This window comes from Eptatretus burgeri, chromosome 9 (assembly GCF_056783735.1).
Source record: "Eptatretus burgeri isolate ZD-2024b chromosome 9, Ebu_testis_v1, whole genome shotgun sequence".
Taxonomy (NCBI): Eukaryota; Metazoa; Chordata; class Myxini; order Myxiniformes; family Myxinidae; genus Eptatretus; species Eptatretus burgeri.
This window is the reverse complement of record NC_140969.1, coordinates 17,840,501-17,855,362: the sequence shown is the minus strand read 5'-3', so window position 1 is coordinate 17,855,362 and position 14,862 is coordinate 17,840,501. Positions and strand designations below refer to the sequence as shown.

Genomic DNA, 14,862 nt, shown 5'->3' with positions numbered 1-14,862 from the left:
ATCAAATTGTGTTCTGGAGGCCATTTTATCCCGAGATGACCCTCAAAATTTTTCATACTGATCACATATAGCGTTATACATATGCAGTTATGACATCATCACAAAAGCGCCTACGACCATTTAAAAAAAAAAAATTCGCACATTCCCCATGAGTACTTTCCTTGTGCCAAGTTTCAATTTTTTTCTTGGTGTGGTTTCAGAGATGGGTCCAAAGTTTTTCCAACATGGCTGCCACAACACGTGACCGATGACATCATAATCATCACTAAATCATTCAACAGGAGTTGTCGCACCAATGGTGAAAATTTCGTCTCAATCTGACAAGCGGTTGCGGAGAAAAAACATGAAAGTTCCGTGGGGACAAACAAACAAACGGACCCAAACGCAATATCCTGTCCGTCGGCGAGGGTAATAAATAAACCTGCTTATGGCACCAAATACCAGACTCGCACGACGAAGGGGAACAGAACAGGTGAAGGCTTCTGACAGGCACGAGTCAGTCTCTGGGCAGCTTGAGCACACTGGAGTCATGCAGGATGTCAGTGGTGAGGTTGTCAGGAGACGAGGGATGATGGAGGAGGCAGCGTCCATGTCGCTGCAAAAGCTCCTTTCCATTCGGGCGTGAAACAGAGCAACGTTACCTGTTTAAAGGTGCAATTCCAACTAATCTGTTAGCCTGGTGTTGGCTTAGCGGTTAGGGTGGTGTCTTGGGATCGTATAATCCTGAGTGTGTCGCGTTTTCCACTGAATTAACACCAGGGGCTTGACTCAGCCTGTCATCCTTCCAAGGTTGGTGAAATGAGCACCAGTATACTGGTGATAGGGGCACTGCATCAGCGGCATAGCCACGCCCCTAACCAATGATGCAACCAGCAGCTAAAGAGGCAGCACATGATGGAAACTAATCTGTTGTGCACATGCACATACATGGTCTTTATGCTGCACAGGAACTGCCTTTCCAGCACACGGCTGGTCCCTCTCATTAGCCACCCACGAGAGTGGGTGGTGCCTTCGTTCGTGTCACCACGCCCTGCGGGGCAGACACTTCAAATGCTATTTGAACCCCTCTCCAGCCAAATGTCACCAACAGCTTTCAGTCCTTCAGCCAAACAGCCTGTTTAGGATGTCCATTGACAGCAAGAAGAGCTGTGTTCCTTTGATTACACGCCACAAGTCCTGCACCTAGCCTGTTACAGAAGGTTTTACACAATCTTACCCTATTCTGCTCTGTGAATATGCTCACTGCTCCCCTAGTACTCATTTGAGAAGATGACTTAACTTTGACAATTTCCCTAACGGAAGAGTAAGTCTAACCTACTCACTCACACCGTCCATACTTATTCTAAGGACTATGGATCCCTTCCATATAATATGTGCATGGGTGTGCAGTCTTTTCTTTGATTTGTATACAATTCCATACCGCATGGGCAAATTGTCCTGACATTTGCTACACAACATTATTTTCACACGTGGAAGGTCAATGTCACAATAACAAATTTAAATGAGGCCATTTGGGTTAATTTTTGCTGCAGGTTTAAACATCAATCTTCTTGATGGTTTACTGAAGTCTAAATAACCTGATCTTGATCGGTCAATTCAACTTGCACGCGTGCATATGCACACACATGGTATATCTGCGTTTCACCTCCTGATGAAACCCACCCACATGTGGATACAGCAGGGAACAACAGCAACTTGCACGTACACGTACCTCTCAATCTGCAGCAAACTCAGGAGCATCTACTTACCATATGCACAAATACAGTGGAAACGAGAATGGCACTCAGGAGAGCACGTACTTCCACGAGGCTAAACAGTTTACCTTTTGGATCCCACGAAGTGGCCGGATCTGTATCTGTATCCGGATCTGAACCAAAATCGAATTGGCTTGTTTTTGTCACCTACCCAACTCACCCACCTAATTTTGTCATAACCCATCCACAACTTTTTGAAACATCATGCATGTTGTGTTGTTCGTCTTTCGGCTGCTCCCGTTAGGGGTCGCCACAGCGGATCATCCATTATGATCCGCATACTGATTTGGCATAGGTTTTACGCCGGATGCCCTTCCTGATACAACCCTGGTCACCTCTTATGACACAGGGATAAGGATTGGGTTTCGCCATGATTCCGGGCTGCCCTACACCCTCTCATAGCACGGCCCAACGCAGAGCTCCCGTCCTCAAGCGATCCTCCAATCCAAGCTCCGAGTAGCCGGTTTACAGGCGCACGCCACTACACCCGGTTGAAACATCATGCATATACTGTATGTATGTATGTATGTATGTATGTATGTATGTATGTATGTATGTGTATATATATATATATATATATATATATATATATATATATATATATATATATATATATATATATATATATATATATATATATATATATATATATATATATATATATATATATATATATATATATATAGTTTTTAACACCATCTTACAGTGGTGAGAAAAAGTTTGTGAACCCCTTGGAATTTCCTGAATTCCTGCATAAATTTTCATGCTAAAACAGGATCAGATCTTCATCTAAGTCCTCATAATAGGTAAAGAGAACCTGAATAAATAAATATTACACACACACACACACACACACACACACACACACACACACACACACACACACACCTTTTTCAATCAGGTATTTCAATCAATGGGATGACAATCAGGAATGAGTTTGGGTGGCCCTGCCCAATATGAAAAACAAACATTGTTCGTCACGAACAGAGTCTGGTCTTCACCACACAGGTTTGTGGAAGCGTGTCATGCCCCGATCAAGAGATTTCTGAAGATGACAGAAAAAGAGTTGACTGTGCTCATCGGTCTGGAAAGGGTTACAAAACCATTTCTAAAGATGTTGGGCTCCACCATTGCACTATCAGGCAGATTGTGTAAAAATGGAGAAAATTCAACACAATTATTATCCTTTCAAGGAGCAGTCGTCCAACAAAAATAAATAAAAATAATTTTAAAAACATCACTCCAAGAGCAAGGCATACAATAATCCAGGTCACAAAGAACCCCTGGGTAACATATCTAAGGATCTCCAGGCCTCTCTTGCATTGGCTGTCAGTGTTCATGAATCCACCATCAGGAAAACAAAACACTCAAGAAGAATGGTGTGCATGGGAGGATTGCGAAGAAGGAAACCACTGCTCAACAAGGAAAACATTGCTGCCCATCTCAAGTTTGCCAAAGACCACCTGGATGATACAGAAGACTACAAGAAGAATGTTCTGTGGACAGATGAGTCGAAAGTGGAACTTTTTGTCTTAAATGAGAAATGCTATGTTTGGCAAAAATCAAATCGCTGAATTCCAACACAAGAACCTCATCCCAACCACAAAGCATGGTAGTGGGAGTATCATGGCTTGGGGCTGCTTTACTGCCTCAAGACCTGGAATGCTTGCCATCATTGACGGAACCATGAATTCTGGAGTGTACCAGCAAATGCTACAGCAAAATGTCAGGGCATCCCTCACTGAGTTGAAGTTTACCAGAAAGTGGGTCGTGTAGCAAGACAACAATCCTAAACACACAAGTACATCTACAACAGATTGGCTGCAGCAGAAGAGATTTTGCATTATGGAATGGCCAAGTCAAAGTCCAGATCTGAAACTCAATTGAAATGTTGCGGCACAAACTGAAGCGAGCAGTTCATGCAGGAAAGCCCACAAATATCTCTGGGTCGAAGCAGTTGTGTAAGGAGGAATGGGCCAGAATTCCTCCAAGCCGATGTGCATGACTGATCAAGAGTTACAGGAAACGTTTGGTTGAAGTTATTGCTGCTCAAGGGGGTTCCACCACTTACTGAATGGTACGGTTCACATACTTTTTCCGACAAAGATATTAAATGAGGGATCATTTTGCTTAATAGATAAATGAAAAATTAGATTTATTTTTGTTTGTTTGCTATTTGTTTAATCAGGTTCTCTTTATCTATTATTCGGACTTAGATGAGGAACTGATCACATTTTAGGTCAAATTTATGCAGAAATACAGAAAATTCTAAAGGGTTCCAAACGTTTTCTCATCACTAGAAAATTAAAAAAAAAATTATTGTATCCAGATCGGGATCTTCACCAAAATCTAATCGATTCGTCCTCGTCACACACCCAACCTGTACAAGTTTCGTCCGAATCGGTCCATAACTTTTTGAGACCGTGCTCTCAGACAAACAAACACAGACGGGTGAAAACATAACCTTCGTCCACCTTCGGTGGCAGAGGTAATTGTGAACCTGACCTACTTCCCAATACAGATTGTGTACACATCACCTTTAATCCTCTTCCCACACCCCATGTTTATGTAATCCAATGAAGGAATTAAATTGAAGAAAACGAGGGCAAGGACAACAGAAGCACCATATACTGTACTTGTCATTTGGGGAAAAATTTTTTTTTGCTATAAATCTATCATTGAACATAAACCAAACAACAATCGTCGACCTATAAAGCAACTGCTAGCATGCGATTCGAATTTCTGTGAGGTGTACATTTACCTGCTATTAAAATGGCCAAAAATAATATTTTGGCCAACATGAGAAACCATATAAATGACTTCCTCATGTTTGGAGCCAAGTGTGTGGTTTGAATGTGTGAACAGGTGGGTATTACCTCACCACACTGTACGGAGTCCTTTACATGCTACGAAGTGGTGAGTTTATGGAACAAACAAAGAAGCTCAGCAGTGGAGCACGGCGAACACTGCATCAGTGGCACCGCCGGCGATCGACCGCTGGATCCCGGGACAATCAGGTAGGTCTTGTACATTTTCAGCATCTCCAAGTTTATCTTGTTTGCTTAGTAGATACAGAAAGCAGGTAAAATAAACTACAAAAGAAAAAAAAAGTGTTGACTGATGATGCAGGTTCAAGAGATTAAAAAGTATTATACCAAACTACTCAATTATTACTTTGTGGAACCAAAGCATCTTCACTCTTCTTTGAGAGTGTACAGATGATTTGCACGATTGTGTGCCAAAAAGAAGTGGCTGGGGTGGCATTCCTCATGAAGATTATCTCCACCCAAGAGGATACACCCAGAATGCCTCATGAGAATTCTCCAACTTTGATGTGGCTACCTTGGCTTTAACTTTAAGACCCAGTATTAGGACCGAATGTTTCATTCTTATTTATCGAATTATCAACAAAGTTTCAAGTGATTATGCCATTTAAATTGTATTAGATTAAATGGAAAAGGGTAATTCCATGACATGACATATGCAAACGACCTGTTTGCTCCATTGAATGAAACAACCATTTTCACTGGAAAGAACATGCAGTGGGGCATGTGAGGTGCAAAGTAGAATTAGCAGTGCAGACAAATGTCAACCACCTCCAGCTCTGTTTTTTTAATACAGAGTTAAGGCTCGTGGAAGAGATAGTACAATAAATGGATCAGGACAAAAGGAACAGTCGAGAGATAGAGATAGAGGAGGGGTGGGGGGGGAGACGAATTGTGGACTTGAAGGACAAGATATAGAGGGAGACTTGAACAAACAATGGGTGTGGGGAGAAATGAGGGGCAGTGAAGGTTGCATGGGGTGGACAAGATTGATACAGAAGGAAACTCTCAGAAAGGAAAAACTGGAAATTTCAGAGGTGGTGGGCTTGGGTGGGGGGGGGGGTTAATGAGGGTATAAAATATGTTTTTTTTTTGATTGGGGACAATCCAAGATTGTGGTAAACAGCTGTCTTGAAGATCGAGATGGAAGAATGAGATTGAAGAGAATGTAGAAGTCGACTTCACAGGCAGGAAAAGTGTGCGATGGCCAAGTCATAGGCCCATCGACTCACTTTCAGTGCGGGAGATTCCAATAATCTTAAAGGCCTCTGTTTCCACGGCAGCAAGCTAAGCAAGGCGCGAGGCAGGAGAGCCAGCCCAGAGGGGAGAGAAGTACTCAATCAAGATGCAGATGAAGGCCTTGCAGGTGTGCCAAAGAACGACTTTGTACGACGGATGATGCCAAATTGGCAACTGGCTTTGGAGGCAAAATTTGAAATGTGGCTTGCCCAAGAAAGTTGATGGCTAATAGTATACCGAGACCCATGAGTTGAGTGACTGGATTCTTCAAAAAGTAGATGTGTGTGTGTGTGTGTGTGTGTGTGTGTGTGTGTGTGTGTGTGTGTGTGTGTGTGTGTGTGTGTGTGTGTGTGTGTGTGTGTGTGTGTGTGTGTGTGTGTGTGTGTGTGAGAGATAGAGATAGAGAGAGATTTGTCTCAGAGCTAAATCAAAACAAAGCTTGGAGACGAATGATGCTCAAGATGTAATTACACCTCTCAACTCTGCAGCACATTGTATGCTCTTTGTAGTCGGGATTTCTCCATCCCCCAATCGAAAGACAAGTATTACTGACACAAGCACCTTTTCTTTTAAACCACCTTGCTCTCTTTCTGTTTTCTTCCTTCTACTCCCCGACACATCTACCCCACTTTTTCTCTGTTCACTCTCACACATACTGTTCATTTTTCTTTTTTTACATTCCTTGCATCCCAATGTAATATGTAGATGACGCCTTTGGCAGTGTATTTGGCAGCAATTGTCACTCCACGTTACATAAGGGAGAAAAAAAAAGTAGGGGAGTTGTCAAAAGGAACGTAGTTTGTGAACTAAACAAACAGGAGCCTGTGACAATTGCAGAATTATTTTAGCTTTTTGCCAAGGAAAATACAAAAACTAAAAAAAGTGCTGTGTCTCGAATCAAAATGTGTGCTCCGTCGACACAGCAATCAATCAATCGATTAACAAGGTTGATGTTCTCCCCCATTTGGTTCATCTTGCGATCAATTGATCAACTCCATTTTAAGGAAATGTTGAACTCACTTATAATTGCTAAATAATTATGGAGAAGCCACTTCTTCATAAGGTTGCAACAAACTAAATGCATGACAGTGTAATTTATATCAATGCAAAAATGGGACAAGAATTTTCCTCAGCATGACATAACCCTGACCTTTGGAGATGTTGCAGGATCAATAAAACTGCTGACATCTTCTGGGAGCATTCATGCACATGCGGCGAGCATGTATGAGATGGTGACAAGTACGCAGCGTGGAAGACTCGGGCACATTCATTTGGGCCATCGTGAGCATGGCAGTGGAGGCATGCAAGCAAGACCTATACACCCTCACACCCAAACTACAAGAGGAGCACCAGGAAGCAGGGATGTGAGCAAAGACAAACCAGGGACGAACAATTATTGTTTTACCAGAATCCCGATAAAGCATGCTTGCAGTTGAAGCTCGAGCGAAGTCAATGCCATCGCAAATCCCCATGCTTCCCACTTGGAGCAAAGTTGAAAGATGGTGCAAGGTTCCACCCATAATGACCCAAGATCAAATTTTGAGTTAAAATCCCCCCCTCCATATTGTCACCCCTGTGACCCCAAGTCACCACCCCATGGGGCATGAACGGGGGGCCAAATCCAAAAACTCCTTACATATTTCATGTGTTCGGCAATGTTGATTGCATATACAAAGTTTCATTATTAAAACAAAAAGTTTTAAATGTGCCTGTATTTGAATTTTTTGACATTTGACCTTTTGACCCCACCCGGGGGAGCGGGGGGGGGGGGAGCCAAAATGATACAGCTCTTGCACCTTCTTGTGATCATTACCAAGTCTGGTCAACTTTTGCACAACCATTTACAAGGAGATAGTGTGACGGACGGACAGACAGACCGATTACGACTCCCACCCCCACCCCACCCAATCGTTTTTTTCCCCCCAAGATGCATGGAGATAATTAAAGGAACTATCCCCTGGATATTACATCATTTCGCAACCATGCTGGTGTACGTTAATTTGACTGCCCTGCTTTGTTCCAAGAAAGTTAGTGTGAAAGGATGTACCGACGTGAGACTCCATTGAGAAGAGGGTCTGGCTTCATTAGCAAAATGCAACAATACATTGTCATAACAAATGTTCATAAAAGTTCCAAGTCATTCATTATGCCACCTAAAATCACAAAAAAGTCACTATTTTTATATTGTACATTTTGGACGAATTTTCCTTTTCTTGAAAATACATCTCAATGTACTGACTTTCCCACCAGGAATTCACAACTTCTGTAAAAGGATTAATGAAAAAGGCTTAAAGCACACCATCATACAAAAACAAACAAACAAACAACAAAAAAAAAAATCACCATTTTCAGGTAACCAAAACAATGTGTAAAATAATGCCTTTTAAAATAAATCGCTAAAATGTCATAATTTTGCCACCATCACTTCATTCAAAATCGTCTGTGCCGTGCACTTGGAGGCAGTGGATACTAAAAGAAAAAAAACACACAAGGAGAGGAGATCATGAGAAAATGCATGTACAGACAAGGACATTGCATATTGTACCAAGGAGAACATCGTGCATGTTCAATGACGGATCAAGATGGATGCTTCGTATCATAAAAATTAATATTCGTTTATTTAGTTGTTTTTTTTTCAACAAAAACTTTCAACCCTATCCCAGATAACTATAACAAGGGTCTGTGAAGGATTTCCAAAAATACAAATGACGGCTATAAAGGGAAAGAACTCGGTTTAGTTGGGGGACGGGAGTGGGAGGTAATCCATTGAGGAAGCAATGCAATCTAACCAATAAATATGTCAAGTGTGCAAAGGTTCTGTCAGGTCTGACGTCTCGACCATAGAGTGGTCTTCAACTGGGATTATGCACGAAACATTCCACCAAACTTTAATATATTCCTTGGGGGGGGGAGGGGGTGGGGTGGAGAGAGAGGAGGGGACAGTACAGTTTTCAAAAGGAGGTTTTGGGGTTGGGGTGGGTGGTCACAGCTAACACAGGTTGACAAAAAGGCCATAAGAACTATAAGAACTAAGTCACGACAACGAAGGCTTGGCATCCGCAGGGCAAGGACAAATTTCGGTAACAAAGCAAAGAATGCAAAATTCTTCAAATTATTCAACAATTATTAAGTAAGCGTCAAATCCATCCATCCATTGGGACCATCCTCAGTGCAGAGCGTTGGTGCTGCCTAAGCAGTCTCCTTGGCTATTGGGCACAATCCTGGACGGGTCCTGCACACCACTCCGACAGTATACCAGCATGCTGGCACTCATTTTGCCAACCTCGGAAGGATGACAGGTCGAGTTAACCCCACCTGGCATTAATTCAACAGCTGAGCGGGATTTGAATTCAGGACGCTAAGATCCCAAGCCCGCCACCCGAACCATTAAACCAACACCAGGCATAAGTATCAAATACAGCAAGATTAAATGGGATAAAAGCAGCATACGTGGTAAGACAAGAAAATAGAAGTGAAAATCTGAACCGTTTTGTTTTGCAGAAACTATGTAGGGCCCCAATAGAAATGTGCACGCACGTCTGGAATTCGAAAAGGACCATCAAAAGATGACTGATAAAATGCCACAAAATGACAAGCCAAACGAGAGCGACGTCGACGGCACACCATCACAATACCCATGTTTCCCACCTCGAGCAAAGTTGAAAGATGGCAAAAAGTTCCACCAGGAATGATGAAATATCAAATTTTGCATTGAATTTTTTTCTTTCTTCCATTTCAATCCCTTTGACCAGAAATCCCCACTCAGTGGGTAAAATCCAAAAATCCGCTCCATTTCATGCGTCTCCCAATGTTGATTGAATATACCGTACAAGGTTTACTTTTTAAAATGTTTTACAATAACCGATTACAATATCCAACGGTTTTTTTTTTCTTCTCAAAAAGCGTGGGGATAACGATCAACTCGGGATGTTTAAGACAGACAATGCAACTCGCAACTCTTCAAGAGGGCTCTGATCAATGGGTGTGAACTGTGGTTAAAGGAATTCTCACCTGCGAGGGCATATATTGTGGATTTCTCCAGGTACTTCTCGGCTGCATTTGCTGCCCTCTTTGGTTAAAGGAGCTTGCATAACTCGGTCTTGCACTGTCCCACTGAAAATGCTGAGGAATTCTGTGAACGAACACAAAATGCAAGCAATGAAATGTTAAAACACGCTTCACACTGCTTCACTATAAGTGATGGGACAGTTTTAATGGCAAGCCTTCTAAAGTAGTCATTTAATACCTGAGGGTACCTCTGTGGCTTAATCCAACATCGATCAGTTTTTGATAGGATGGAGGTGGGATTCTCTCTCATTCTTCGTAAAGTGTCCCCCTCCCCCTCCCGCCCCCTTCATGCCTTCAGATTTTGTGGTTATTTGAGCAACTAAACCAACTTTGATCCTTTGACCCTGCCTTGAGACTTGAACAATGCGCATCTTGACTCGTTACTCCAGCACAAATAATCACTTCTCATTGGAACTACTTGTCCAAGAAAGAAGACTATTCCCCAAATACTTATACCACTGATTTACAGAAGAGTAAACACCAGACATATGAGAAATTCGAATCACTGGAAACAAAGACGGCAGCCTCCAGGCATGAAGAAACCAACCACACCCAACAACTACCACAGCGTGCTGAAGCCTAAACTCCAAAGATGGTTGAACTAAAAAGTTTCCTTAGAGATCTGTCAAGCAGTTGCCATCGACTCAAGCTCCTCCATGAGCCATGTATGCAGTGGTAATAATAATAATAATAATAATAACATAATAGTGCCATAATTCTTAACAAGAAAGCATATTGTGAAAAACACAATGTCCGTGACTTGTTGGGAATTCCAGGAGTGAGGAGGGAGAGATTGGGAGGGGGAGAGAGGGGTAGGGGGTTTAACCACAGCCTATCCTACACAAACGCAAGTCCACATGACCTCAACTTGTTTCCTACCATGAACAACAACCCCAAAAGAAAACATTTTTCTTCAACCGGTGAGACAGTCATGACCTCCACGTTGAGAACACCTTTAGTCAATAAATATTGTCCTGCCAATCAAAGAGCTTAGAGGTGAAGCTTTCCATGTAAAACGCACAACAATAGGTTGGATGAAATCTGATCACGAAAGTATAACAAAAAAAAAAATACATGTAACCGTGGAGTATCCTATAACTGCTGCAACGAGAACACGCCATGGATGACCCCTTGATCAAGAGCCCTCAGCACTGTAATGGCGATCTTCGTTGGCAGGCCAGAGCAATGACACCAACAACATCTTGTCACAAAACTGGAAGTGAGGACTCTTCCCTGACAAAGCGATGGTGGGTGTCGAGTTGCATGTGAAAATTCTCATTGCCTTTCTTCGTAAAAATGGAACATATCCAGAATGATAATCATCATGTCATTGGAGATGGTAGTGCTTACCTGGGTTGCATTGGGGGAGCAAAGCGTTGTGGTTGAGCCCGAGCATACCACTGCTGTCTCTGGGGTGGAATCGGCACAGAAGCTGTGGTTAAAAGAAAAAGGACATGTTAACATCTCAAACAGCAAATGATCTCCATTGCAAAAGAAACTAGAAGGGCACTCGGTAGAGCGCATACCTCTGCCACGTAATGCCTGATCCACGAGAACATATCGGGCCCAATACAGTTTTGAAATATCATGCTGTAGTCAGATACAGTACTATATCGTTTTTGACCCCATCTCTCAATGGAGAAGAATCACTTTAAGAATGAAATATTTCTCGTATCCAGATCCGGATTCGGATCTTCACCAAAATCTAATCAGTTCATCATTGTCACAAACCGAACCTGTCCACAATATTTCATCCAGATCCGTTCACAACTTTTTGAGATATCCAGCACACAGACAGACAGACAAACAAACAGACAGAGAGGAGGAGGAGGAGGAGATTGGGACCATACTCTGTGCAGAGAGTTGGTGCTGCTTAAGCAGTCTCCTTGGCTATTTGGCACAATCCTGGATGGGTTGCCAGTTGCCACTCCGACACAGTATACCAGCATGCTGGCACTCATTTTGCAAACCTCAGAAGGATGACAGGCCAACTTAAAGGCCCGGTCACACCTTGACGTTTTAGCCAACGTATGCCGATTTTTGAATTTTTTTTCTAAAACGCTGGCACACGTTGAATATGTTATGGGTACGTTTTGATAACATTGAGAGCACGCTGGCATACGTCGTAGTACGTTGCCATACGTCGTTGTACGTTGGCTTTAAACGTTGTACTTTTCGGTTGTCCTCAAATTTTTTCACGCTTGAAATTTCACGACGTATGCCGGCGTATGACTCACACGTTCCGCTACGCTGGCCACAAGTTGTATGCACGGTCTGCGATCGTTGACAGACGTCAACACATGCTACTTGTAAGTTAATCATAAGTTGAGACACGCCGAGGTAATGTTTAGAGTACCCGAAACTTATTTCCTACCTATGATTAACGTGTTGTTGGCAGGTTACGCGATCGTTGCCACACGTCGACAGACGTTACTTTTAAGTTACTCATAGGCTGAAAGACGTCGGTATAATGGATCGTCCTTGCGTCAGCGTCCACGGCCACGGCCAGGACACTTATATGCAGCATTCTTCAAACTTTTCTTCGGCATGACGAGGATGTTCACACTTCGATGTCTAGCTTGGCTATGATTCCAATTGTCCATCAGCAGCGTCTATTTAAAATAGTCGAGTTTGAGCTTTTTAACACGTTCAGAAGAAACGTTTCAAATTTCCAAACCCCAGCGTCAAAAAAAAAAACAAAAAAAAAAACAAAGGCGAGTGACAGCAATTTAAATCGTTGATTGTAAACAATGAAACGAGCTGATTGGTACCGTTTAAAAGTCGTTGAGTGTAAAAAAAATCCAATTGTTGAGCGCAAGCGTCTACTTTCAATAGTGGAGATGCAGCCATTTAAATCGTTGAGTGGCAGCCTATGAACCTACCCGTGGACACGTGGACGCAAGGACGATCCATCATAACCCACACCCTCCCCCTCACACCCACCTACTACTGCCAACATGAACAAACTACTACTAATACTAATACTAATAGTAATACTGATACTGATACTGTTACTGCTGACATGGACATCGACTCAAAAAGGAACTCGAAAACACTGTTGGGTTCCCCTTTTATGAACACCATTTTTATATACCAATTCCCAAAACCGCTGGGAACACGTCTTTATATGGCAGTTGTAAGCTAGAAACACGTTCATTTTTTTTTTTTTGTCGATCGGAAGACGTCATTGGAATACGTCTACATACGTCGATGTGTGTTGGGACTACATAAAGAATTGGTTCAAAGCACGTCAAACATAAGTTAGAAATAAGTTTCGCGTAAAAAAGACATTACCGCGACGTGTTTCGACTTATGAGTAGCTTATAAGTAGCCTTTGTGGACGTGTGTAAGCGTCCGCATATCGTGTGTAAAACTTATCCCCATCGCATGCGAACGTGTGTCATACGCCGAGTACGTCGTAAAATTTTGAACATGTTCAAAATTTCTTGACGTACTCTACTTACTACGACTTATGATAGCGTATTTAGCGTTCTACTCGCGCATACCAAACTTACCCATACCGTATTCGACGTGCCCCAACGTTTTAGACACACTTTTTGTTACGTCGGCATACACTGGCAAGATCGCCAAGGTGTGACCGCGATTTTGACCCTTCCATTTCTACGGCAGTTATGATTTGAATCGTTGTGCGTCAGCCTTTTAATAGGCTACGCCACGACATCGTCGGCGATGCGTGCAACGCGCTATGCCTGAGTTAGACTATCGTTGGGCATCGGTTGTGTAGGCCGACAACAGGTTCAGCATTCGTTGGCATAAGTTATCTATAACACAACGAAACGTTCTGTGTTGTTACCAATGCGTTATACATAAGACCAAGTCGCTATGAATACGTCCGAATCTTTAAAAAAAAACATTAAAAGTTCAACGTAAGCCAGCGTTTTACATAAATTTTAACACGTTGCCATCGCTGGCTAAAACGTCAAGGTGTGACCGGGCCTTAACCACACCTGGTATTAATTCAACAGCTGAGCGGGATTTGAACTCAAGACCCTAGGATCCAAAGCCCACCACCCCAACCATTAAGCCAACACCAGGCATAGACAGCGAAGGGTGAAAACATAACCTCCTTCACCTTCAGTGGCAGAGGTAATAAAAGGCAAATACTGTGAGTTCTGTTCTTGCGTATGGCAGCATTGGCTGCTGGGTAACTCTCATTTCTTGGAGCACGGCTGTGCCAATGATGCTGTGCCCTTCTACCAGTACACTGGTACTAATTTCTCCGACCTCAGAAGGATGATAGGCTGAGTCGACCCCACCTGGTATTAATTCAGCAGCTAACAGGGCTCAAACTCAGGACCCGAGGATTCCAAGCCAGCCACCCCAACCACCCAGCCAACACCAGGCTTATACTGTCATTGAACACATGCTATGCCTCTGGAATCGTGGAACTGCACAAGCTCAAAATTCCACATCCCTTAAGAAAACAATCAACTTCTTCCACCTTCCTTCTAATGTTCACCACTGCAGCTACTTTTATTAACCACCTAACATGTGATGGGGAATACCGTGAGAACCGAGTAAATTAATTGGTAAGGCTGTCTTTTAAATTAAAATGCAGCACAATGAAGCAAAGTGCATAACTGATTGAGACGAATTAGAGCAAGATAACGGAACAAACAAAAAAAAAAAAAAAAAAAAAAAAAAAAAAGAGGAAGACAAGGAGTACACAAGGACAAAGAGGTAATGTTACATCCTCATATTTCCTCATTTAAGAGTCGTAAGCCCATTACATCACTACCAATCAATGTTTTAAATTCGAGTTTATAAAAATCAGAATTTGTGATAAAATACAAGACCACCAATAAAAACAATAAAAGAATGAACACTCTTCTTTAGTATCCTGTAAATGTACACAGATTTACTGTGAGAGGGCAAAAGTACTCACAGGGCATTGGAACCTGGTGAAATGAAGGCCTGCTGCTCACAGCATGTCTGCAAAACACACAGCACAAACA

General features: G+C 42.5%; 2 protein-coding genes across 4 annotated transcripts in view; one reads left to right on the top strand and one right to left on the bottom strand.

The window, feature by feature from the left end:
- Positions 1–7,589, top strand: part of LOC147019636 (ras and Rab interactor 2-like) — a 72,934-nt gene extending 65,345 nt beyond the window's left edge. For 2 of the 3 annotated variants that reach the window (XM_085894193.1, XM_085894192.1), the window contains exons 5-6: positions 4,620–4,771; positions 6,977–7,589. In XM_085894193.1, coding sequence (XP_085750319.1) covers positions 4,620–4,771; positions 6,977–6,994 — 170 coding nt within the window. In that variant the 3' untranslated portion in view covers positions 6,995–7,589. The remainder of the gene's footprint in view (positions 1–4,619; positions 4,772–6,976) is intronic. The other variant, XM_085894194.1, reaches the window with a different exon arrangement.
- A 291-nt stretch (positions 7,590–7,880) lies between these two features.
- Positions 7,881–14,862, bottom strand: part of LOC147019634 (5'-3' exoribonuclease 2-like) — a 164,248-nt gene continuing 157,266 nt past the window's right edge. The window contains exons 23-26 of the mRNA XM_085893760.1: positions 14,793–14,839; positions 11,237–11,318; positions 9,830–9,950; positions 7,881–8,287 (exon numbers count right to left, since the gene is read on the bottom strand). Of these exons, the coding sequence (XP_085749886.1) occupies positions 8,249–8,287; positions 9,830–9,950; positions 11,237–11,318; positions 14,793–14,839 (289 nt within the window). The 3' untranslated portion in view covers positions 7,881–8,248. The remainder of the gene's footprint in view (positions 8,288–9,829; positions 9,951–11,236; positions 11,319–14,792; positions 14,840–14,862) is intronic.